Source organism: Hippoglossus hippoglossus, chromosome 3 (assembly GCF_009819705.1).
Source record: "Hippoglossus hippoglossus isolate fHipHip1 chromosome 3, fHipHip1.pri, whole genome shotgun sequence".
Taxonomy (NCBI): domain Eukaryota; kingdom Metazoa; phylum Chordata; class Actinopteri; order Pleuronectiformes; family Pleuronectidae; genus Hippoglossus; species Hippoglossus hippoglossus.
Window position 1 is genome coordinate 2,374,889 of NC_047153.1, and position 27,153 is coordinate 2,402,041.

At 44.0% G+C, this 27,153-nt stretch overlaps 2 protein-coding genes across 3 annotated transcripts in view; one reads left to right on the forward strand and one right to left on the reverse strand.

Moving 5' to 3' along the window:
- Positions 1-27,153, forward strand: part of LOC117759317 (NACHT, LRR and PYD domains-containing protein 12-like) — a gene marked incomplete at its 5' end in the record, with an annotated part of 75,895 nt that overhangs the window by 31,282 nt on the left and 17,460 nt on the right. The gene's annotated exons all lie outside the window — the stretch shown is intronic.
- On the reverse strand, positions 379-25,259 carry large2 (LARGE xylosyl- and glucuronyltransferase 2). 2 transcript variants are annotated; one of them, XM_034615631.1, is made up of 15 exons: positions 25,174-25,259; positions 13,423-13,642; positions 9,345-9,634; positions 8,983-9,065; positions 8,381-8,504; positions 6,027-6,198; positions 5,201-5,305; positions 4,941-5,053; positions 4,045-4,170; positions 3,740-3,895; positions 3,122-3,285; positions 2,595-2,873; positions 2,332-2,478; positions 2,049-2,244; positions 379-1,777 (listed from the first exon to the last, which is right to left on the reverse strand). In XM_034615631.1, the coding sequence occupies exons 2-15, from the start codon at positions 13,520-13,522 to the stop codon at positions 1,580-1,582; spliced, it is 2,253 nt and encodes a 750-aa protein (XP_034471522.1). In that variant the 5' UTR covers positions 13,523-13,642; positions 25,174-25,259; the 3' UTR covers positions 379-1,579. The 2 variants fall into 2 exon arrangements, with proteins under 2 accessions (XP_034471522.1, XP_034471512.1); XM_034615621.1 differs by lacking the exon at positions 25,174-25,259 and adding an exon at positions 19,767-20,036 and having other exon boundaries at positions 924-1,777.

Genomic DNA, 27,153 nt, shown 5'->3' on the forward strand with positions numbered 1-27,153 from the left:
CTCCTTCATGTTAGCAGATTGGACATGGACCAAACAAAAAAAGTTGACTCACACTGATGTTCAAGTTTTCATGTTTCTAATAAGTTTGGTTTTAATGAGTTATTTAATTACCGGTGTTTAGAATTATATTTTTGATTAAACTGTTTAAATTATATTATATAATTATAGAGTTTTATAACAACATCTTAGGAATCATTTGATAAAATACATATTTGACAAGATTCTTGGTTTTAAATGTTTTATATCAGAAATGAAATTCAGGATCAAAGTTGTCATGCACTTTTAACCCTGTTTGTGATGTTGTCCTGTCCACATATTGTTTAGTGTCACCACTGTTTACATCGATGTCTTTTTAATGTTGAACTGAGCACTTCCATTCTGTACTGAATAAAGAATTCCATTAATTCATTAGTCAATGATTCTGATACATTCTCTGTGTTTTACTTATGGTGAAAATAAATGATTCCCCTATCGAATGATAAATATATGAATGTATTGCGAGGCCTTGATACCGTGGATTCACTCCAGTTTTGTACGGCAGGAGGATGTGGAGATGTGTCGTCCATCTTTATTTAAAGTCACTGATCGTCTTTATATACATTATTATTATTATTGTTATTATTAATATTCAGTATTCAAACAACCATTTAATTGTTTGATTTGGACTCAACTAAAAGACGGAGGGTTGTTGGAGGGAGGTTCAGTAGACGGCACATTCACCCAGTGAATCAGACACATAAAGAAACTAAAAGCTCCGGAACTTCTTCTCATTTCAACATCTTCATTCAGATCAACTCACTGTCACACGTCTGTGGTCGAGTTCAGTGTCGACTTATCTGATAAAAGATTTTTGTTTCTTTCAGACGGTTGAAAAAAAAAAAAAAAGAACATGATCACGTGCAGGAGGATCTGATTTCGACAATAAGCAGGAAGCATGTTAAAGACCACGCACACATGTGATGGATATTTCGGTCATATAATATAGGAGAAAAAAAACATACGATTTTCGTGAAAAATTATAACCAAAACATTGTCGGCAATTATTCATTGGTTTCGATTTACTCAAAAAAAAAAAATGAAAAGCATGAAATATGTAAAGTGATAAGGCTTAAATCTTTCTCCAGTTCGACTCCTCACACCGTCGTCTTCTGTGAAAACCACTCGGCTCCGTCTCAGTGTCTTTGAGTCGAGTGTCCAGATGTTTTGCACGTGGACGGACTGGATCATGTCTTCTGGAAAAAGCCCTGATTGTCAGAACAAATTGTAAGAATATGGTCATTTTCCCGATATAAAACGTGTCTGATCGGTGTGAACGCTCCACTCCCCGATCGTCCCTTCTGCCCGCTCAGTCCTGCATTCAGGAAGTCCGCCGTCACCCCGTACTGGACAAATCTTCATCTCTGCATCTCGTCGACTGGAGGATTAATCCACAGGAGCCCGCCATATTTCCCAAGGGGCTGTAAAGCTTTTCCATCATATTCGCACCAGGGCATCACTATGGCCGACCGTGCGGCGCCGCGTCAGTACGTACCCGAGCTCCCAGAGCTTAGGGGCTGACGGACTCGGAACTCGCCGGCTCTCAGATGTTCCTCTGGGCGGTGAGGTACTTGAGAGCGGCCGAGCCGTACTTCCTGGACAGGTCCTGGTGGAACTCGTCCTTCAGAGTGTTCAGACAGTTGCGGTAACTGGAGCTGGAGCGGAACTTAGAGATGTCAAAGCTCGGAGCGTGAGGCATGTGGATCATGAAGGCGTTGGGAAGGACCATCAGGTCGTACTCCTGAGGAAAATAAGAGAAATTAAATCAAAATGAGGAAAATGTAACTTCTTCTCTCATCTCAGTAACAAATGTGCAGTTTTAGCCTTGATAAGGAAACGTTAAAGAAGGTTTGTGTAGTTCGATGGAGAAAACTAAATTTACATCACTGCTGGATTTCTCATCCGCTTCTGACACAAACCAGAATAAACTTCCTCACATAAAAAGAAAGAACCGTTTCCAGGGATCAATGTGACCTTTGAATTTCCAGATCATCATCTATTTTCAGACGTACCTGTGCATCCAGCTCCATGATGTGCGACACCTTGTTCCAGCCGAAGCCCACAAATCGCTGGTCGTACTCCGGACAGTCTCGTCTCACCACCACGTACGGTTCAAAGTCCGGCTCCCACTCCACCTTGTAGGGGGTGGTGGCTGTTCGCCATTTGGCATAGTTGGTAGGAGCGTGACCTTTGGGCCACACGTGATACCTGGAGAGGGCGGAGCGATTAAGGTTAAATGACGATCACATCATCGGTGTCTGGCACATTATTCCCACAATCCCCCAGAGCATGTACCTGAAGGTGTAGAGAGTCCCCATGTCCAGCATGGAGAGCAGCTCAGCTTTGGATTTAGGGAAGGACAGACGGTAACGAAGCGTCTCGAACGCAGGAACCACCAGAGCCTTCTTAGTGTGCGCCATGTCCAGCTGCACCACGGACTTCCTGTACGGAGCAAACAGACGGCGAGGAATGAGTTTCAGACGAGTACGATGAGAAGGGTTTGCATAAACTGCACGTCTATAAAGTGCGAGCAGAAACAGTGCAGCTGCTGCTCTTACCTGAGGTAATCGTAGAGGCCGTACATCGGCAGGAAGTCCACGTCAGTCAGGAACACGTACGGCGTGTTGGCGTTCTTCAGCGCCACGTTCCTCACCAGGTTGACCGGGTAGAACTGTCCCTCCTTGTAGACGATGTGGTATCCGACATTTTTGCGGTTCTTGAGGACCTCGGAGGCCTGAGCGTAGCGCAGGAACTGCTGAGCCTCAGCGTCGGACATGTAGAGCGCCAGGCTGATGGGACCTTCCCAGTGTTTACAGATGGCCTCCAGCATCTGCAGCCTGCAGGGGGCGCACAGAGATTAAATTTACATTTACTGTTGAGAAAATAAGAATTTTAGAGGCTGTTCTAGAGCTTTCAATCATAGCACATGGTCTTCCTCAGCTGATGGTGTTTAGCTTTCTAGTAAACTTATCTTATCCTGAGGTTTATTGATGATTGCCAAACAAAGAACTGGTGCACTGGCGCCACCCGCTGGTGGAGTGTTGCCTACATAACGTTTGAAACAGGTGACGTGTGGTCGGGTTACCTGTCCATGGAGAGCTGGGCCACCAGCGTGATGTCAGTGTCGTCCTCTGCAGGCGTGTACTCGTACTGCAGGAAGTAGAGGTGCACGCGGTGAACGGTGAGACGCTCCCGCCGGAAGTCGTAACATTGATCGTCCTCGTCCAGCTCCTCCAGAGCCGCCTGCAGCTGGGGAGACAGGAAGAAGCTCAAAGCTCTGATGAACCAATTTCAAAGTTAAAGTAAATGTAAAGTAAATTCACAGGATGAACTTCTCTCTCTCTCTCCTCCTCGTTTTACTTTTTTAAATAAATCTCTGTCAGTCAAACTACACTCAGCCAATTAAACCAATTACATTCATTTGGATTGTCATCGAGATTAGACCACCCGAAGCACTCCGTTACCATAGCAACCACACTCCAGTTGTGCAGTGACAAAGCAAAGTGACTTCCTGTCAAACAGTCATGTTACAGCCTGAGTTCAGCATTAGAGCAGCTCAGTATGAACCACCCTGAGAACCTCTCTCTACAAATATACATGTACATAAATATAAGTACAGTGCATACGTGTTCGTGTGTGTGTGTGTGTGTGTGTGTGTGTGTGTGTGTGTGTGTGTGTGTGTGTGTGTGTGTGCGCGTCTAACCTGGACGCTCTGCGGACCGGCCTGACTCGGGCAGCCGAACAGCTCTCGTCTCAGCAGGTTTCCGTCGTACTCCAGGAAGGTCAGATAAAGGTTCCTGAAAAACTCCACGTGTTTGTTCTTCACGCGAAGCTTCTTCGGAGAGTTCCAGTGGATCACCTGAGAGCAGAGGTCACACAGGGAACTAAGTACTTTTACTTTAGTTACTTTCAACATTACGTTCTTACTCGCAACCGTTTCAGGTGTTTGAGTTGTGTGTGTGTGTGTGTGTGTGTGTGTGTGTGTGTGTGTGTGTGTGTGTGTGTTACCTTGAGGTCCGACACCTCGGTGTAACACTGCTCGGAGCGAGTGTGATCAGACAGCTGGACGTTCCAGAAGCAGGGCAGCTGGTGGACCAGCACCGGGTTCTGCTTGATGAAGGCGTTGAAGATGTCCTGAACACAGAGGACGGAACTGACACAGTTAACAGCTGCTCCTCTGGTTCTACTGGGTGTGTGGACTGGTTCTGTATGTGGACTGGTTCTGGTTCTGTATGTGTACTAGTTCTGTATGTGGACTGGTTCTGTATGTGGACTTGTTCTAGTTCTGTGTGGACTAGTTCTGTATGTGGACTGGGTCTTTGTGTTGACTAGTTGTGGTACTATATGTACCGATTCGGGTTCTGTGTGTTCCGGTTCTGGTTCTGTATGTGGACTGGCTCTGGTTCTGTGTGTGGACTAGTTCTGGTTCTGTATGTGGACTTGTTCTAGTTCTGTGTGGACTAGTTCTGTATGTGGATTGAGTCTTTGTGTTGACTAGTTGTGGTACTATATGTACCGATTCTGGTTCTGTGTGTTCCGGTTCTGGTTCTGTATGTGGACTGGCTCTGGTTCTGTGTGTGGACTGGTTCTGGTTCTGTGTGTTCACTGGTTCTCTGGTTCTGTGTGTTTACTGGTTCTGTATGTGGACTGGTTCTGTATGTGGACTAGTTGTGGTTCTGAGTGTTTACTGGTTCTGTATGTGGAATGGTTTTGGTTCTGTGTGTGTACCGGTTCTGAATCTATAGTACCGGATCCATACTGGTTTGTACTGAACTTAGAAAAAAGATTAAATCTATATGATGAACATACATCCTCATTAACATGTTGAACCCCCCCCCCCCCCCCCCCCCCACCCACAGTAAATTAAACGTGTTTTGTCTCCGGTGGTCGGACGTGTCTCTGACCTGATCAGCGAGCGACGTACTGAGCATGCTCATCAGCTCTCTCTCTGCCGTCAGACGCCACATCTGCTCCCAACCGATTCTCCGCAGCCGCTCCAAGTAGAGGAGGATGACGCCTGCAGGAGAAACACAGGAAACCTCAAACCCGGTAATGAGGCCTCAGGACACGACAACCGATACTTTACCAATGATCAGTATTTTATTGATGAGTCTGTTTGTGTCATATTTAACGTGTTTTTCAGCCACAGGATCTGAACAGTCACCTGTGTTGAAGCCTCGGCCCAGTGCCGGCCACGGCTTGTGGTTTTTCCACAGGTTCCCCAGGTACCAGTCGCTCTGGTTCTCCACCAGACCGATCACCTGTTTATCTGCCGAAAAATACATAAATCACATAAAATTTACTTCACAGCTTTTGTGAAAACTAACTAACTTGATTCAATAACATGAGAAATTATCTCATGCAACTCAGTCTCTGTTGGATTTCTTTTTTATTATTATTTAGTATTAATTGTTCATCAATCAAGTAAAATCAATGGCTTGGTTTTAAATCACCGGTTTTCCTCTGTGCTAATTTGCCGTCGCTGCAAAATTTAAACCGTCACTGCTTCCGGATCCGGACAGAAGCAAGTTCGACCCGCTTGTCTTGTGCCGGAGTCTTCTGTCAAAGTATCCTCCCTCCGCCACAAGCAATAACTGACTCTAAACATCAACGCTAATCTCCTCCCAAAACTCGAAAATAAAGTCAAATACAAGATATAATAAAGTGTATATACATGTATATAAGAGAAGTTGGTGTTAGCACTACCTAGCTAGAGTAACAACATCATGAAGGTTCTTTAAGAGCCAACAAAGAAGCTGCTTGAGGAGGAATCTGATCGTTTGTTTGTGTATTGTTTGTATTTCACTAATTTCCACCAGACTTGACTGTTACTTACATACATTTTTGGCAGGACTGTAGATTTCATTATTTCACTTTTTAAGCTATGACAAACAAACCACTGGCTGCTTTCTTACACTATAAAATCACGAGTAGGGTTGTTCCACCTTGGTTAAGATATTCTAGTTTTATAAAGCGAATTAAACTCTCACCTGTAAACTTCCTGAAAATGCCCCAGAGCTCGGCGATGTCGGTGGCGAAGGTGATGTCCGTGTCCAGGACGATGACCTTTGACAGGTCGGAGGGCAAAGCTTTGGTTAGCGTCAGCTTCATCAAGCCGTAAATACCTGAGTAGTGTTTGTTGGGTATCCACGACACCTCGGACTGAAACGACAGGAAAACGTGTGTCAGGTCATTTTCACTGTAAATCTTCAGCTGGTTAGTTTCCATTATATATAGATCAATATTTATCAAAGTGTCATTGCAGTGACTGTGTGGTTCGTTATATATGTGCAGGGTTCACATGGTTAACACAACATTCAGCAGATTTAGGATTTTTCTTTATCCCAATCCGCAAATAATGTCTTTGAATTAATTCTCTTGATTCAGAGTAATTGGATCTGCATAAGTGCATCATCTGCAAATATAATCGTCTTAGAGTCGGAGCCGTTTCTCTGCTTTAATGCGACTTAATGGAAACTGAAGTGAGCGAGAGCAGGTCGAAGCATCTGACAACACAAAGGACTCATTGTTCAGCACAAACACTGTGAGGGCGGAGAATGTGATGATGTGAGGGATGGAGACGCAGGTCTGACACACACACACACACACACACACACACACACACACACACACACACACACACACACACACACACACACACACACACACACACACACACACACACACACACACACACACACACACACACACACACACACACACACACACACACTTCCCTGTGAGAGCACATTCATCAGATTTACGTTCACAGACGCAGTTTGGTGTTTTTGTGCTGAAGTGTCTCTTGACTTTGGGACAAAAGTGTTTCACCAGCTCATCCATTGTTGTCGTCAGGTGAAAACCTTGAAACTGCCTTTGTGCTGATTGTCCAGCTTTAACTGTCTTTGATAAAAAAAATTACCTCACGGCCTTAAAACGTCTTGAAGACTTTCTCCTACGAGTCCATGAATCAGAACACAAGTGTATTTTGTGTCTCTCTACAACATTAGAAATGGAACCGTGATAAAACGTACGCTGCGACCATGATATGGTTTAGTTTTGCTAAAAGGAAAAACATTGAATCATGATTGAACATATCGAGGTTCAGAAACATTATCAGAAAAAGTTAGATTTGACTTTATTTTGTGATCACAGCTCTATTTAATCCGTCAGTTCATATTTCAATGACTCTTTGTCTACACTGGACTGTTGCTGCAGCTTCTGCGGTTTTGTTTTTTTCACCTCAGCCTACTCCTCTTCCTCAGTTCATCTCTCTGAGGCATGAATACATGAATGAATTAGAATTAAGCAGGAGACTTTTTGGCAGAATCAAGAGGGAAAAAACTGAAGAAGGAGATTTGGATAAAGTGAATGAGATGATGAAGTGTTTGTGAGTCACAAAACAATGTTATCTTTCTGTCTTTGCGTGTGAAGCACCTCAGGTCAGACTCATTCAAATCTGCGGTGATACTCGTGTTGCCCTTCATTCTGGTGACTGCTAACCCCCCAGCACTGACGCCAGGTTGTTATTTCTGAACCAGAAAAGTTTGTCCATAACAAGGTGCACGGTCAAAAACTAATGACTAGACTTCTATGTGGCTGAATATCAAATATCCCTGGTCCCCGGAGCAAGAACCCTGATAATGTCAGTGAGCTTTCATCGTGACATTTATCAGGGAGTTACATTCATGAACAGTTAGTTCTATGTCTGAGCAGTTTATCATCATCGAGTATCAGTAGCTGAGAGCCCCAATTCAAGATGGCCGATGGTGGTTTCCATACATATTGCTCAGGAACTAGAAATACTGCACTGCGGTTGAATGCCTCCGCCAACCAAGAGGTCAAAGCAGCTGTGATGTGACCGTGACCTTTGACCTTTGACCACCAAAATATAATCACTTAACCCGTGAGTCTAGGTGAACATCTGGGCCAAATCTGTAAGAATTCCCTTGAGGTGTTCCTGAGATTTCACATTCACAAGGCAAACAAGCGCTCTTGACCTTTAACCACCAAAATGGAATCAGTTCATCCTTGAGTCCGAGTGAATGTTTGTTCCTGAGAGCTTTAACAACCGTCTGTGATCTGAGACAAGGACTCGAGCGCCGACCTCCTGGTTTAGAGTCATGGAAGCGTGTTTTCCGTCCTGATTTCTCTGACTCTGATCTTTGTCGGAGGTGAAACTCCTCTGTCTCCGTATCCTCTCAGCTCGCTGCTGCAGATTTTCTTTGATGTGGTAAACGTGGGATTTGACTTTGACTCAGTTTGTCCGAACACAGAGCAGCAGCATGCGTGCGTGCGTGCGTGCGTGCGTGCGTGCGTGCGTGCGTGCGTCGTCCTCTGTTACCTTGAGTTCGTCTGCGTCGTAGAAGCTGACTTGTACAGACGGGACCATCCAGGACTGGAAGAGGGAACTCAGGATACGATTGGCGACTGTGTCTGTGATGAAATGAAAGTGCAGCGGATTTCTCCTGAGAAACAGAAAGAAAAAGACGTGTCAGACGTGCGGAGAAGAAAGAGGTCGTTGGTTACTGTCAACATCTGTCGTCTTTAGTTGTTCTTCCTAGTTCATAGAGAATATGTTGATGTTCTGTTTTATAAAATCCCATGAAAAGGCCTGAAATATGTTTAAAATACGACAAATCTAATCCACAAAGCAGCTGCAGCTGAGGTCAAATATAGGAAAACGTCACTAAAGTGAAATTTAAATCTTTTAAAGCTTCTGTAAAAGGAACAACACCATGTGAGCGGAGCTGATTTTGATCGACAGAAAATCCAGAAAACAAGTCCCGAGTCCTGAGCACTGAAAACATGACATCAGTAATAACCAGGACACAAAAACATCTGGATTTGTTCTGCTGCATCTAGGATTTTCAAAGTTTCACTCATCTCAACGTCTGTTTCAAAGAAATAAAAAGAAAAGCAGAGAAAGATGACGAACACACTCACCGGTGAAAGAGGACGGACTTGACCAGCGTGACCACGTCTCTGCTGGCGTTGTGACCGGCACAAACGCACGCCACGTGGATCAGCTGCAGACACGGAGGGAAAAAGAGATTTTAGAGATTTGAGAAACTTCCCGAAAACGTTTCACTCGTCTCTCTGACGTGTAGTTTTAATATTTCACTTCTCACACACGTGCGATATAACGTCACTTCTCGACTTTGAGCTGTGAGCAGTTGAAAACTCATCTTTCATAAGTCAGTTCCTGTTTCAGCCTCACTATGGATGTCACATCTGAACTACTAACATCATCACATCTGTATGAACAGTCTAACATCTGTGTCACGTCACGTTTCCTGCTTCCTGACCTCACACTTCTGGACGGTGGGCGATCGGGGACACTCTGTGTGGTTGTTCTTCTCCTCCGCTGTGTTGTCCCCGTCCTCAGGTCCCGTGTCCGCCGACGCCCCCCACTGCTGGTTACCGTAGTTTCCGTCCGGCTGCTGGGCGGCGGCGCCCTGCGACTGGCTGAGCTGCAGCCGGATCTGTCGGTTCTCCTCTTCCACCTCTCGGACCCGGGACTCCAGGACGGCTCGCTCCAGGACCTGAGCCGCCGGCGTGTCGGCCAGACAGGGAGCGAGGAGGAGGGAGCGACCATCTGAGGAGGAGACGGGGGGAGGGTCGTGATGTCAGAGAGCGTCGACTCGCTGAAGCTTCAGTTTGATCAATTAATACATGTCAACATTTTACTGTTCACTTTTAAAAGGCCTCAGAATTATTCACCCGTTGCATCTGACCTCAGAAGTCAAGAAACTAAAACGTCCACATTGACGCACCTGAACACACGTCACATGACCGTTCGGCTACACTGGTCATGTGATGTAAACAGGAAGTAGATTGTCTCCTCTGCAGTTGGTTGCTTGGTTACAGAAAATACTACAAACGAGAAACAGCGATGGTGAAAAGTAAGAGCAGGGATTTCTTTTCTTGGAGCGACGGTTTCTGGATTAATCCGCTGCTGAAAGTAGTTCCCACAAACTCTCTCTCTCTCTCTCTCTCTCTCTCTCTCTCTCTCTCTCTCTCTCTCTCTCTCTCTCTCTCTCTCTCTCTCTCTCTCTCTCTCAGCAGCTGGCCCACAGCTGAGGAGTGAGGCATGCTGGGAATGTTTACACCCTCGTCTGTGGTGAAGTAAAAATAAAAAAAGAGACGATTCCAACAAGAACATTATTAAATTCAATATTTTTTGTTAATTATTCTTAATGTTTCATTGCCGACGACACAAAACATTATATTAAACAGTGAAGTAGTTTTTTATTTTGTCTTTTATTGTGAGGTTGTTATATTTTTATTTTATAGGATTATACAAACTTAAATATTATTTAAAAACAGTTATACTAATGAAGTTTATTATTTTATATTGTATTATACTGTTGAGTCATACATCAAATCAGAGTTGATATGATCTGTAGTTTTTTTAGATAAGAACAGAAATGTACTTTGTATAACTGTATAGTGATGTGTGTGTGTGTGTGTATATATATATATATATATATATATATATATATATATATATATATATATATATATATATATATATATATATAGTGTAGAAATCATTCTGAAGACGTGACGCAGCAGAGACGGAGCGAAGGCGTCAGACGAAACTGGAGAGAAACTAGAACCTGATCTGTGGTTTATTTCTGAAGCAGAGAAACAAACTCCATCAACACACAGCTGAAGCTGATACACACCGTGTGTGTGTGTGTGTGTGTGTGTGTGTGTGTGTGTGTGTGTGTGTGTGTGTGTGTGTGTGTGTGTGTGTGTGTGGCGCCTCGAGTCCAACCAGTGGGATTATGGGTAAGGCAAAGTAACCTGGATTTAAAAACTACACGTCAGGTGTGAACAGGAGTCAGAAATGATCCAGTTTAATATCTGAGGATCACGTTCAGCGTCAAATCATAAATGTGTTGTTTAATGACCCGACAGTCGTCTGATGTCACTTCCTGTCGGGTTCACAGGTGATTTATCTCAGAGTCACTGACGTGTGACGACAGTTTAACTTCCCACAGGAGCCTGACAACAGGTTACGTTCCAGTCCATCGGTCTTTATGAGCTTCTTCAAATCGTGAGCTGAAAACTTTACGACCTGCTCACTGATGATTCATTAGAAACATCCTCTGAGGCTGATCGCAGGTTGTGTTTGACGCAGACCTGAGCTGAGCTGAAGTGGTGGCGTGTTGCCGTGTTTGCCCATGACACACGGAGAGGGAGGGAGGTCGATCACTGAGCTGTGTGTGTGTGGTTAAATATGAAACATGTCCTCTTAATGTGAAGCCACACTAACTGGTTATTACACAGTGAAGTTAATGATGCGTCACTAACGACTTCCTTTAGATTCCACTGAGGACGGAGCCACGCACCATCGAGTGTGCAGCAGCCAATCAGAGAGAGAGGATGTTCGTCTCATCAGAAACCGATCAGCAAATCACGGCTGTTTCAATACATGACAGACGTCTGAAAACAGACGCCCCCTGCTGGTGGCCCCTTACTCTTTCTTACGTGCGGCGAAAAACATGTTGATAATGTGCGGAGGCCCCAGAGAGTATCAAGAGGTCGGTTCAAATAACTTATGGAGGGTAGAGAAATATTTACTTCATGTTTCTATATTTAGAAACCTTTTGGATCAACATTATTGATGAAAAAACATGTCTGAGTTTTGTATTTTTTAGGTTGAAGTTAGTAACTCAGAGTGACGGAGCGGAGGCATCATGTTTGATACATGATTTTTTGTTTGATCCGTCTTTACAGTTTCAGCTTCTGTCGACGTGTCAAAGATGAAAAACAAACTAAAATCGACGAGAGAAGAGGAGATGTTTTTTTTGGAGTTTGGAAAAATGGAAAGTTTCTGTTTTAGAAAACATCCAGAACAGAAAGAAATGGAGCTGCAGCTTCCAACTGAACTTTACTCTGATGATGCGAAACCTCTGGATGCAAGGACGTATAATTAATGGTCAAAGTGGCTCGTTGGCCGAACATTTTTTGTCAAGAATCCACAGAAGAGAAAAGAAAAGATGGAAAACTATGATTTCAGTCAGTTTCCGAAGACAAATATCATTTCTGTGAAATGTATATTTTTTCACCTCAGACGAACCAGAATCTGATCTTTAGATCTTTAACATTTCTCACGGTGAATATTAGATTTGAATCACTGTGTAGCTCGAGGAAAAGGTCAGAGGTCAGTGAGGAATAAAATCTAAAGGAGACAAACGAGGTCTTTTCAGTGTTTGTTGCAAAGTTAAAAATCCAGAATTCTTTGAAAACTTTAAATACGTGTTTAATAAAACACACTTGATGTTACAGTCTTTGTTCATTTAATATGTTCAGATGAAAGAACTATGATCTTTCTGGGTAAATAACTTCATCAGTATTCATAAAATACTTCAGACAAACACGTCCTCTAACAGCAGCTGGTGACACTAACTTTGAAATAGTTTCACGGTCTTTTTAACACGATGAGGTTTATATACACGTCACAGCTGATTGGACAACGCTCACAAAACGAGAAAAAACAAAGCTCGACCTTTTCTCGTTTTGTCGTTCAACCCAGAAACTGTAGCAAAACATTTACAGGTTGATCCTGCCTCAGGTAAAGTGAGAGCGGAGGCCGATATTTCCTATGATGGAAGTGGTTGACCAATCACAACAGAGTGGACCAGCAGGCCAATCAGGGCAGGAGGGGGGGGGGGGGGGGGGGGGGGGTCTTAAAGAGACACAAGCTAAAACCAAGTGTTTGAGACAGAGGCTGAAAAGAGGAGCAGCAGCGATGGACAGTCTGAGGACAGCGATGTGTTTTCTGAACATTAGAGCATGAAAACATTTCCCAGTCATAACACTAATTAAAGTTATCAACCTGAATAGGAGCGGAATATGTCTCCTTTATGTTTTCATGTCCGTTTCAGGTTTAAGATGAATAAAATATGACAAATAAGCTCAGTCAAAGTGTGTGTGTGTGTGTGTGTGTGTGTGTGTGTGTGTGTGTGTGTGTGTGTGTGTGTGTGTGTGTGTGTGCGCGTGTTATTAAAGCTCTTCCAGCAAACAGCGTCAGCGAGGCTGAATCCTCTGAACTGACCTCAGCTGTTGTGGCCGCAGACGAAGCCTCACAGTTCCAGAATGAAAAATCAAACTGAAGAGAAAATTGTCTCCATGTGTTTAAAACGTGAATTTAAATTTCAGATTGAAGAGACGAGGAGCTGAGCCTCATGAAAACTTCTGATAATTGATGTTTTCTGTTCTAGTCGGTTGGATTCCTGCGACTGACCCAAACCTCAGCTCCGCTCTTTTATTATAAATCACTTTAAGACCCACTGAACTGAATCATGACCAACATGTGGTAGGAAACGCTGAATCATCATCATCATCATCATCCTCATCACCGCTCATACTCACTCTCCAGGTTTCCAGCCAGCAGGTAGAGCCAGGTGAGCAGGACCACGGCCGTGAGAGACGCCACCAGCAGCTTCAGGCGCCCGCGACACAGCAGGTTCATGGTGGGATGGCGACGCTGAGGCTCGGAGGGTCGGGGGAGGAGGAGAGGGGGCGGGGAGGGGGAGGGAGGGAGGGGAGGAGCTCAAGTGGGACTCGCTCGCTCGTCAGGTCGCTGCATCACCTGAGGAGAGAGAGGAACAGACCTTCAGCTTATTTATATTATATTATATGAATAATAAACTAAACTTATACAGCACATTTCAAAACAAAGTTACAAAGTGCTTTACAAAGTTAAAACAAGTTCATATAAGAGAAGACAGAGGCAAATAAAATCTGTCAATAATACAAAATTAAAAAATCATCCCCCAAGAATATTTTATGATTTATAAATGTAAGTGTTTGATTTGTAAAATGAAACAGATTAAAAGAACAATTGAGAACCGGAATTAATAAAAAGCTGCGTTTTGGATTCGATCTGATGGAAAACTCAGATTTCAGAGCGAAAACAGAAACCGAGCTAAAGGACAGAGAGGAGAGACGGCAGCCGGATGCAGATGAAGTGAAATCATGACGAGCATCATGTTCACACGTTCTGTCGAATATGAGCGTGGATCCCAAACCCTACACTGAGCTCCTGCTCCATACGTCGGTCAGGACTTCTCGTCGTCAGCCGAATCAGCCGGACGCAGAAACACAGAAAACGCAGCTTCGACACGAGTTTCCTCTGAGGAACGTGAACGTGACCTCCAGCAGAAACAAATGTTGACATCCGATCCTTTCACCATCATCCTCACCGCTACGTTTTCCTTTCCTGCCGTTCACACGTTTGAAAACAAAGACGTAGACACTCTCAACCTGTTGCAGATCGAGTCTCTTGTTAACGATGATTCCTCAGGCTCCTGTCACATGACCAGCGTCAGCTACGAGTTGTTTCCTCTTTTTTTTACCTAAAGAATAACTGCCCCGTCATCAGCATTTAGTTTGACTTCCCGTCGTACATTTTCCTCAGAGGCGTATTGTTCCTGTGTCTTTAATACAAGTTGGATAATAACGACGACAATCACAGTGAAGGTTTAATACTGAAGGAGCAGCAGGTTTTTTATATTAACTCTGGATCTTCAGCAGCCGCAGATGAAAATTATTCACGAACAGCTGTTAGTTTAACTTAAAATCGAAACTTTATTGAACCTTTTCGTATCGTGGAGTCACAGCAGAGGAGACGTTTTACAGTTTGAAATCGTTAATCACAGACTGATTTTTAAATGACATTTTATGGATCCAAAGTAAGTTACTGTCAAAATGACTGACGGGTCTTATGATTTAATTTAATTTTAATGTTCGGCAGGATTTCATCAATGACTCTCTGTGAACCAGAAACATTTTCATTTACGACAAACGCACACGGTTCGTTATTAAAAACACTACAATCTGAACCTAACAGACGTCTGAGCTCAGAGGAGATGATTTATGAGTTAATTAGTGAGGCTGATGTATTCGCTGTACGTCGTTAAGAGCAATGAAAGGTGCTGAGAGGGAAGAAAAGAGGGAAGCGATGGGGTGAGCGAGCAGAGGGAGGAGGAAGATAAGTGGGAGGAAGAGGATGATAAGGAAGGAAATGGGTTGAGGACAGGAAAGAAAAGATACAAAAACAGAGAAGAGAAGAAACATGGCAGCCGAGGAGAAGAAAAGAGAAGAACAGAGGAGAAAAGAAAAGAGAGAAGCATCAGTAAATAAGGTGGAGGGTGATGAGGTGGCGGTGATTTGGCCTTTCAGTGTACGAGCAGAAACAGCGAGGATATAAAAGTGAGGGACAGTGACACTAAAAACCTCTTTCACTCGCAGCTTCTGTTGATTCTGCACAAAACGCTTACGCTCCTCTAATCGCAGCCGTAAAAACAAAAGGCTCGGCCGTCGATAGGAGGAGGAAGCGTCGGAGGACTGCGGCGCTTTGCAGCCTCCTCGCTCGTCTAATCAGAGCCGAGAGCAGCACTGCAGGGACGGCGGCGGCCGCGTGGGCTGGCGCCGGGCGGAGGCACCACTGATAACTCGGTGTCATGGCTGTAAATTAAAGGATAACACGGTGACCACAGAGACTCCGGCCGGGACTGTTCCTCTGAAAGAGTTTTACTGCGACTCGCTTACTGGAGTCTTTGTTTGTCCGTCCAGCGACAAATGACTCAAGGTTCCTGAGGTCAAACTTTGACTCTTGTCTCTGTGAAAACGTCTTCGTGTAGAAACATTGGAGACGTCTGAGTCACTCTCAGTAAAAACAAGATGTCTCTTAACTCAGAGGCTGCATTTGAAGACCGATTACATCACAGCGGCGACACTTGACCGTCCCATTTCGAAGGCTCCTTCAAATCCGTCCTTTCAACCCCTGAGAAGCGAAGGCTCGGAACAGATTAATCCTTTCCGGCGCCCAACCTATCCCAGGATTCACTGCTCTTCAGTGACTAACCTTTTTCAAACAGGTGCCGGCATGTGACGAGATGTCCGACGCACGAGTATCAAGACTCAACTCAACCGAACGGTACACATGTAAAAAACGGAATTAAAGATTGTAAGATTCAGGTAAAAGGATCTATTGGCAGAAAGTGAATATAAAATAATCCTAGTGATGTTTTCATTAGTGTGTTTCATCTAAAATTGTACTGATTTTTGTTTTATTTACTCTAGAATGGGCCCTTTATATTTACATACTTTATATTTAACTACATTATATTTACATACTTTATATTTACATCAGGAGTGGGTCCTCTCTACGGAGGCAGCCATGTTTTTTTACATTAGCCCAGACTGGACAAACTAAACCTTTTGAGTTTCATGTTTGGAAGGGGAGGGTGAGGTGAGGAGTGTTCAGCTGCAACATGACACTCCACCACTAGATGGCACTAAATTCTACACACTGAACCTTTACAACTTTCTCGGGATGTCCAACTTCATTTGCGTTCCTAGGCCACAGCGATAAGGGCGGGATGAGCTGGTGACACCAAACCGCATTCTCCGAAAGATGCAGCCTCTGAACGGAGACACAGCTGTAGACTGTAAATAAAGATGGATGACTTGGCAGCTCCCTCATCATATGGATCTCCCCCTGGTGGCTGGCTGCAGAACAGGTCATAAACACTGTCTCCTCTATGTTAGCAGATGGGACATGGACCAAACGTATAAAAGTTAAAGTAGACGTTAAATAAATATTAGTCAAACATGGTTTCTGTCATTTTAGGTCGTTCTTATCACACTGATGCATGTTAAAGATAAGTTTAGTTTTAATTAGTTATTGATGATATAAAACCGGTCTAAACGACAGCACCGACTCCAAATGACATCACCACCACAAGATGGCAGCGTTTAAGTCCAATTTATTTTAAGCTGTTTTCTGGAGGAAGTGGAGACTCGTCGTCCATCTTTAGTTAAGGTCCATTATTTTCACATGGTTTTCATCGTCTGAGCCTCAGTGACCTTATCTTGTAGAAAGAGGAACTGACGCAGTGAATCGGTTTTATCTTGGTGCATTAACTCCTGATATTAAAGGATAAATAAATCATTTCCTGGGTCGTATCTCAGGCGTCTCTCCACTCAGGGAACACGCAGTATGATAATGAGATTAAGAGTTGAAAGCAGCTCTTTGGTCCGACGGTCGCCTCCCCGCTAGAACTCGAGGGCTTTTTAGCACCGAGCTAATCACAGAGGGAGAGTCCTGATGAAGAGAATAATCAGCAGACGCTTCCTGCATTAGAGGACGAGATAAGAGAGGAGATGAGTAATCTACTGCACTCACTCCATCTGCTGACCTGACAGAACCCCCCCCCCCCCCCCTCCCACACACACACGCACGTCCGCTCGCTCAGACCAACCTGTCATTTCCTGGGACAGACGCAGGTATGTTTGTCATGGACAGCCTTGTTTTGTTGTCACCTTCACACGTTCAACGTCACACACTGTGTTTACGATACAGTAATCTGATCGGTCGTTCAGATCCAGCTGCGTCGTGTTTCTGTCTTTGTGTTTATAAACTGTTTGTTCTGCTCGTCTGTTTCTTAAAACAATATTTAAGTATTTCCTCAGCTACATAACACCCAGGTAGACGTGCTCATTTTTACACCTCAGTATTTTCACAACACTTTAATGTGGGCGTTTGAAAGACGTCATCATCATCGTTGAAAAACATGAAAAACAACCACAGTTAGTTAGTTTCCAAACTAAAATGTAGTGTTTAAAAAGTCTCTGATATAAAACTCCGTCAGACGTAGCCATAGCCACCCGTCTGCCATTTTCTCTGTTCAAACAGAAAGACTACTACCCCCCCCCCCCCTAACTGACAACACGCCCACGTCAGACGCCGTCTACTAACCAATCAGAGTCAAGTACAGGTAGACTCCGCCCACGTAGGTAATGACAACAGGACGTACGTATGTCAGACTAACTTCTTTAGTCCCTAAATTACAATGTGAAACTAAAACGAACAGATCAAATGAAACTATGGAACAAACACGTGAAGCTTCAGACTCAGATCAGATGTTTCATCACATTTAACCCGTTCAGCGTCTCGGCCTCTCTGCTGCGAGCGGCTCTGGTTCCTGTCATAAATATCCACGGGACGTTCTCCTGTTCGGATTTTAATTTGGTTCCTTTGGGTCACGGAGTCGTGCTCGACTTAATCTGCTCCAGTGTCGGCGGCTCCGTGAGGTCGAGTGTATTTCTGTGTGATTTATGGGAGTAAGGTGGATTAGTGGCTTTGTGACCGAGGACGACCTTTTCATTTCATTTCCCTGCAGCTCGGCAGATACAGCCAGGAATTCATAATGATACGCTGCTCTCTCTCTCCCCGTCTGTTACTGTGTCTCTCGCCCACAGATCTTTTCCTCCTTTTACCACACGATTCTTCCTAAAGTTAGCAGTGTGTGTGTGTGTGTGTGTGTGTGTGTGTACAGTGCGTGTCGTGTATGTGTGTGCACAGTGCATGTTGTATGTGTGTGTATGTACAGTGTGTGTGTGTGTATGTACAGTGTGTGTGTGTATACAGTGTGTGTGTCTGTGAGTACAGTTCTTGTCGTGTATGTACAGTGTGTTGTGTGGGTACACTGTGTGTTGTGTTTGTGTACGGTGCATGTTGTGTGTGTATGTACAGTGTGTTGTGTGGGTACAGTGTGTGTTGTGTGTCGTGTGACATGTGTCCGCAGCGTCACGTCCCTCCCTTCTATCTAAAGAGGATCATCGATAGACGACATTAATCTTCCTGATTGTACGTGGAATATAAAATCTAAGAGGCTTATGAAAAACCAGAGTGAACCTTGAAGTAAACACGATGCCGCTGCGATGATTGTTCTCATTTTTATCAACTGAATCATTTTCAGTTTGTAAAAACATCTTGTGTTTCTTCTGACCTGGATTTTGAGAGGATCTGATGTGATTGAGTTCATTCGTCTGTTTTACGGAAATATTTACTCCAACTGCTACGAAAAGAGAACAACACGAATTAAAGGAAAAACAATGTTGTTCCATTTGTGTAAAAACCGTCAACTACAAATAAAGATGGATGACGCGTCTCCACTTCCTCCAAAAATGAAGCCATAATATTTTAGAAATGAAGTGGAGCTGTTGTATCGGGTCCCGCTGATACAAACACAAACGACAATGCCTTGATCGCCCCCTGGTGGCTGGCAGAAGTATAGATCATAACTCCGCCTCCTCGGTGTTGGCAGATGATAAATATTTTAAAAAGTTGGTTTCTGTCATTTTAGCTCATTCTTATCGCTGTGATGTTTGTTCAAGTGTTCATGTTTCTGATGAGTTTGGTTTAGGTATTGGATGATATAAAAACAGGACTCCTGATTGGTTGAGCCCCCGACTCTTAATGACGTCTCCACCACATGACGGCAGCGTTCGTATTTGAGATATTTAGCTTCGTTTCTCGACGGGGAGGAAGTGGAGGTGTTTTGAGTCCCAGAGACAGAAATGTTCGATTTGAACTGAATCTCTGTGGATGGAAACCACAGGAGGTGAAGTTTAACATCGCGTCTGAGTGTTCGACATCACAACGCGTCGTGTCTCCTGCGGCGCGACGAAGGAAGCAGGTGTAAAGACGTAATAAAACCTCAAAGACAAAACAAATAAAAGTCAGCAGACGCACGAGGGATGAAACGAGGGATCTGATGAATCAACAGACGAGAGGAGAAGCTGAAAGTGGAGCAGAGGTGGATTTAATCTGCAACACAACATCACAACAGAGGACGACTCAGGACGTACACGCGCACACGCACACGCACACAGTAACACAATCACGACTGCAGAGACAAACTCACTCATGTAGTAAAGTGGCTCAGGAGGAAGTGGGAGTGACCTTTGTCCTGTCGTCCCACCTGGATATTTCCTTTCCTAAACATGTGGTAACAAGTCCAAGTTCGGCCGCACACAGAAAACACTCTTCCTCTTCCTCCTCCTCCTCATTCAGAGCTCTTTACCTCCGAACATCAACACCTTCTCTCCCTCTAAAAACTTCTGTCCTGATTCTTCGACCTCTGTTGCTCCTCCTCCTCCTCCTCTTCCTCCTCCCTGTGCACAAACACTCCATAAATCTCCTCCACCTCCGAGGGAACGGCTCTGATTTCATGCCCCTCTCCTCTTCCTCCCCCCGGGGGCTTCGGCTCCGTCAGACAGAGGGGAGGAGGGAGAAAGAAGCGGTGTCACCTTACATATTGTCAGGAATAAAAGAGAGGAGCTTTGTTGGGTTTTTTTTTTTTTTAAAGCTGTGGAATTCAAGCCGAGAAGGAGGAGGAGGGTTTGGATTATTTGTGCAGGAGAGATGAAGAAGATTAAATTCTGCACAGACGTGTTTCACCTGATCCTGACGAGCACGTGGCGCCGCTGCTTCTAAAAGTTTCATTAAATCTGAAAGTTTCATTAAATCTGAAAGTTTCATTAAATCTGAAAGTCCAGGACAATTTGAAGCTGCAGAGAAAACCTACACAAAACGTGAACCGAAACTTTTAAATTAGTTTTCAGACATGAACTGAAGTCCGGACATTTTTCTAGAATGTTCTATATGTGCAAACAAAAATCTTTTGTTCAGTTGCTTTGCCTGTTTCTCAGTAAACATCAGATTTTCTTTGTTTTCCCAAAAACAAAACTCGGCAGCTTCCTCCCGTCTGTTTCTGTTTGAGGCTCATGAACATTTTCTCCTGGAACTCGTCTCATTTCTCTTCCTGTTGTTAGATTGATGCTTTACAACCAGATTATGACCATCTGTTAAATTTATGACCTGAACATGAAACTGAAGTTTCAGCTCAGACGTGTCCCACCTGGAGAACCTGCAAACAGTTTCTCATTTTCTACATGTGACCTCATGTTGGAGCCTGGAGGCTGGAAGTTCCACATTAACAGATGCATTGTGGGGGAGCGAACAGTAATTGCCCAGTACACAGACGGACAGGGTTTGAACCAGTCGCTGCACGTCTGAGCTAGCGAAGCTCTGCTGATGGATGCTTCGTTAAAGACGGAGATAAGTGGAGTGGATCCACTGGGAGCTGCTGCGTCTCCGCTGCTCTTATCTCGTCTCCGGAAACGAGTGGCGCTCTACCTGGAGCCGCCGCCTCGGGGGAAACTCAACCCTAAACACGGGCGACGCCAAGAACGTCTGTAAGTGTGAGCACAACTCGCTCTGTCTTCAGAGAGGTTACTCCAGGTCACTTATCTGGTTTTTAATGTTGTTTCCATGAACGTCACACTCACGTCTTCACAAAGTTTCATTCTCAACTCGACAGATTTAGATCTCACACACACACACACACACACACACACACACACACACACACACACACACACACACACACACACACACACACACACACACACACACACACACACACACACACACACACACACACACACACACACAGGAGTGTTTTGTGATGAGGAAAAAGAGGGAGGCTTATATTTTTAGATTTGTTTGAATGCGGAAGAAGAGAAGTACAAGTCGTTGCTCTGCAGAGATTCTTCCTCCTCCTCCTCTTCCTCGGAGATAAAACCAGCCTTTAACCATCCGAGGTCGACATCACTTCCTGATCTTTTATTTTTCGCCCTCTCTGCTCGCCGCTCGGTGACAGAGATCAGGTGACGCCTCCAGACGACTTCACAACTTGACATCGACACTTCGCTCCTTGTTATGGGGTCAAAGGTCACGTTTACTGGTCCACGGGGTGTTAACACTGCAGGAGGGTGGCACATAAACACAACGAGGGGGGGGGAGGAAGGTGAAAAGACAAAAGCTCCCGGACAGTTGGGTGAGGAGGGGGGGGTGGTGTCTGGTCTCCCCCTCGCACCTGCTGCACCTCCTCCTCCTCCCTCCTCCTGAAAGTGAAGTGTCCACAGCTTCTGTCTGTGAACTCTCGTCTTCACTCTGCACCACAGACTGTTGATAAAAAGTTCTGCACTCAAACTATAAAAAGTGACAGAATATTGTAGAAGAGTTTGAGGACGAACAACTAACGACAAGGAATAATTCTGAAGTATCGACACAGGACAAGAGAACACAACATTACACACACACACACACACACACACACACACACACACACACACACACACACACAACGGGCAGTTCACGTGTTTATATACTATATATATTCTTCCCTCTGTATTTTATATATTTAATTTCTATTTTATTGCATATTTTCCTTTTATTTTGTAATTTCACCTGATCTTTTCTCTTCCTCTTTTTGCCTCTAACTCAACCCCGCTGCTGTTACGTGATTATTTCACATGCAGTGTTATTATTATACATGTATATATTTAAAGTTGATCTCATTTTATTATTATTATTTATTAAAAACAGAATAAAAAATAATTAGGCTATCAGTCTAATTGTGTAAATGTGTCAGACTGAGACAACAAAGTTAATTTTCATGCTTTTCACCTCACGGCAGCTGTTTGCAGACATGAAATGAAAATGTCCAGAAACTTTGTCTTTCACACATGAAGGACGCAGCAGGACATCGTCCCGGTCAAAGACACTGAAGTACTGAACTCTACTGTTGAAGTGTGAACCTCAGCTACTGCGAAGTAATATTGACATGATATCAATAGATGTGATTATTTCAGTGTTAGAACATCTGAATGACAAAAATCCAGAGAGGATTGTTTGAGACGTCCGAAACAGAAACACTGAGCTGTGATTCACCGAGTGTACTTGAACGTCACGTGTCTCAGGCGTTTTCCTCCTGAGACAAAGTGACCGTGAGACGTTTGCTGCCTGTAAATGATCAACGAGGTCAAACACAGCGAGCTGGTGGTGATAGAAACACTGTGATACGAACAGGTTACTCTGTCAGAACATGTTCACACATCCTGTCCACACGCACTCATAAAGAAATTCACTTTATAATATGGATTATCTAATTGTCCCATTGAAACCAGTTTGATCAGCCCAACAGTTGAACCTGAAATTTGGATCCTGACGTGACGTCTTCACATTAATATTCCAGATGTGACCAGAGGTTGGACACTGGTCCCAACAAGGTGTGATGAACACACAGTGTGTAAACATGTGCTCGCTCTCCCTCCGAGCTTCCTCCCACACGACTGTATAAATAATACGACAATCGACAGATACACTCGCACACAAGAGCTCTTCATGTTTCTGTGCTCTGACTGCCCACACACACACGCACACGCACACACACACACACACACACTATATTATTCAGCTCCAGGACAGTGTATTAAAAGTAAACAGCTGCTGTTTATTTATCTGCACGAATAAAGAATAAAGGTTGATTATTTCAAACTGTTCATATCTATAAATATCTGTGAGCGTCACCACATAACGATTGTTCTACTTGAAAAATAAACTTATTTTCTTGGACAAAAAAAGAATAAAAAGAAATAAAGTAAAATTCGTGTGATAGCGACTTTTCTCTTTTGGTTCTTCTCCACTGCAACGATTTACTGAAATGTGACGTATCAGTGAGACGAGTGAACGAGCTTCACATCCTGAATCATTATTTAGCTGCTTGTTTCTGTTGTGTCGCTTGTTGTGACACCAACATGGCCCGGCCCACCGCTGGGCCAAACCATTCTACCAACAACAACTAATAATAACCAGAGGAAATCACTTTAAACCCCAAACATGTCTGAATGTGAATTAATTCATCACAAACCAAAAATAAACTAAAGAGTCACATTCACACAGTTCATTTATATTCTTACATCTGTTCTCAGACGTTTTCCTGAAATGTTCTGCAGCATGTTTTCCTCTCTTCATTCAGGAGCTTCATCAGAACTTATAGATTATAGACTCAATCAGAACCCTGCAGCGCTCGCACTCAACGGCCTGTGCCTGTGTGTGTGTGTGTGTGTGTGTGTGTGTGTGTGTGTGTGTGTGTGTGTGTGTGCGTGTCACACATCAATTATTAAAAGCTTTTCACTGTAAGAATCACACGTTGTCACAACTGATATAGAAGATGTTCCACAGAGGGCGTCATCGCTCACCCTCTGTGGGTGTGAGGACAGCAAAGCACTATGGGATGTCGGTGCTGTTCAGAGTAAATCATTCAAACTTGTAGACACGAACGAACCAGGTAGGATGAACACAAAGTTTTCCAAAAAGCTCTGAACACAAACAATAAGAAGCGACAGGATATTGTAGAGGAGTTTGAGGACGACTCACTAACGACAAAGAATAATTCTGAAGTATCAGCACAAGAGAACACAACATCACACACACACACACACACACACACACACACACACACACACACACACACACACACACACACACACACACACACACACACACACACACACACACACACACACACACACAGCGAGTTGTGTTCAGTTTGTGTTTTCACATCAGTTGGATTCTGCAGCTTCACTTCACCTCTTCACCTTCAACCTCTCAGGTCAGAGTGTCTGTGCCGGAGCTCATTAAACAGGAAGCCTCCCACACGACCTCATCAGCTCATCACATGACCGCTGAGCTCTGCTATCCGTCCAATCAGAGGAGGGCGTGGCACAATGGCGGGGTCAGAGGCCAGGGGATTAGGTGTGGGAGAGCGAGGCATTGTGGGTGAGCACCCTGTGGCCATGACAGGGCACCTGCGTGTGTGTCCTTTTAAAAGCTCATTAAAAATCGTACAGGTCATTTGAAGCCGCGAGCAGATCACATCAATCAGAGGCGTCTCATTTGTGCAGACACACACACACAGTCTGAATCCACACAATCAATAGGTATTTTTTGTGAACAACAGCTAAATATGAAAGTGTTTTAAAGCTGTTTTCAGATATATTATATTTCAGATATTTTCTTTTTCTTAACGTATATATATTTCTTTTGATTCGTCTGAACGCTGCTGTGTCAACGTCCTTATTTTCCAGCTTCAGACTAAAGAGGATGAGAAAAGAGCAGAGAAGAAAAACGACCTTAAACAACCACGGATGACCTCTGTCGTGTTCCACACTGACACTGAAAACCAGTCACATCAACGTGACCTCAGAGGAACCGACAACAAAGAGAGTTTGACGCCTCCGCACATCAGCCACGTCTTTCTGATTCCTTCATGTCTCCGAGACTCAGACAGACACCGAAACCTGTTATTGTCTCCACACGACGGATTTACACACTTCACATGCATCGGTTTCCGACAACGACGGCAGAACCTCCTCACACGCCCCCGAGCAGGAGAGAAACCACAAGCAACACTCGCTCCTCACCAGATTCACAGATGGAAACTCCAAGTGTGGGAGAAGATGGAGGAGCCGCTCGGACGCCGTCACCGAGTCCGACAGGAAACCCCGTCTGGAAAACATGATAAACATAAAACAACGTATGAGACGACAAATGAAACGAAACAACATGAAATAATTTTGAGACATTAAATATAAAATCAACCACGAAAACTTCTGGTTTGAACTGAAATGTCGACCAAACAGTGTAAATAAAGGTTTTCCGTCACTGTTCATTCTGCATCCTCCGTCACCGGGAGGAAACTTCAGGGTGCAGACTCCGTGTTGAGCAAAGGTCAAAGGTCATAAGGCTTCACTCACACTGGAGCTGCATATTTAACCTTTGACCTCTGCAGTAGAAATGTTTGCTTCACGTCTTTAAAATCTCTACAAGCTCAGCTCAAAGGTTTTAAAGAGTAATAAAAGATAAAAATACTGACGCCTGGTATTTTCATTAGTTTACACATTTAACATCCAAAAGATTCGTAAATAAACAACTAAATAATAACTGAATATTTCTTAACCCTCCATCAGTTATTTGAACTATGAACATTTTTCTCTGCTCCTCTGCGTCATTAATACGTTTGTCACCACAATGTAACGACGACATCACGAGCGCACAACGTGAAGAGGTAGAAGACAGAGGCCTTGATAAAAAAAATGGATATTCTAAATATATTTCATTTTACATTTAAACACGATCGTGTGAACAATCTCCTGCAGTGAGTTTGGGGCCACCAGCAGGGGGCGCCAGTTTCAGATGGTAAAAAAAAAAAAAACTGCAGCTAAAACCACACAACGCAAAAGTTCATTTTAACGAAAAAAATCCAGATCCAAGAATCAGCTCCGAAAAAACAGTTTCATCTCTTTGAGTTTGTAAAGAGATTGGTCTGTCGTGCTTCTAGCTTAGCTTAGCATAAAGCATATTATTAAGCATTAGCATATCAAACTGCTGCCATTGTGTGTGTGTGTGTGTGTGTGTGTGTGTGTGTGTGTGTGTGTGTGTGTGTGTGTGTGTGTGTGTGTGTGTGTGTGTGTGTGTGTGTGTGTGTGTGTGTGTGTGTGTGTGTGTGTGTGTGTGTGTGTGGTGGGGGGTCCTGGTCTGTTGTTGGTCAGTTAACTGCTCTGCGACGACTCGATGTGAGAAACAACAGAGGCCATTAAAGCTGATGGGGGGGGGGGGGGGGGGGTGAAATGTACTTACTCTAATAACATCTGGTTTCCTCCACATATAAACAGTTGTATCATTGTAAAATACAGAATTTAACTGAACAGCTGGTCGCAATGACAACAGGGTCAGAAACACTCGAGATGGATTCTCCATGTTGGGTTCTACTCTGGTACCTGAGGCTGATGCTGGTTATGGAAGGAGGTCATGTGACAGGAAGCTGACCAATCAGAGAGAGCTATGTACTGACGGAAAAGGAGAGTTTTCAAACGAACACGCAGTAATGTGTTGGATCCCGTTCAGACTGCGTATTAACATCCGACCTGATCACAGCTGTGAGTTCAGGGCTGAACCTCAATACGTCCTGAGATGTTACAACTCAAGACACTCTGGGCCGTTTCCTCAGATAAATATATCATTACAAGAAAACATGAACCAGCGTTCAAATCATTTACCCTTCGAATAAATAATTACATTCAAAATCTGAATACTAAACTGAGACTCCGATAAAAAACAGAACAGTCGGATCAGCTGTTGAGTCTGTAACAGAACACATGAAGAAATCACACCATCACGACACTTTCAGTGGAAGTGACTCCATCAGCATCACAAACACCAACATGAGTGTGAGGTCAGTTCTCATCGTCCTGTCGCCACACAAACTGCAGCTGTGAGAAAAGCTTCAAAACCACAGAAGACACTACGACAAACGTTCTGCACATCAACGACCAACGGAACCACTGACATGTTCTGGAGGTTCTGTGTGTGAGAACACAAATGGAACTGTGACAAATGGAACA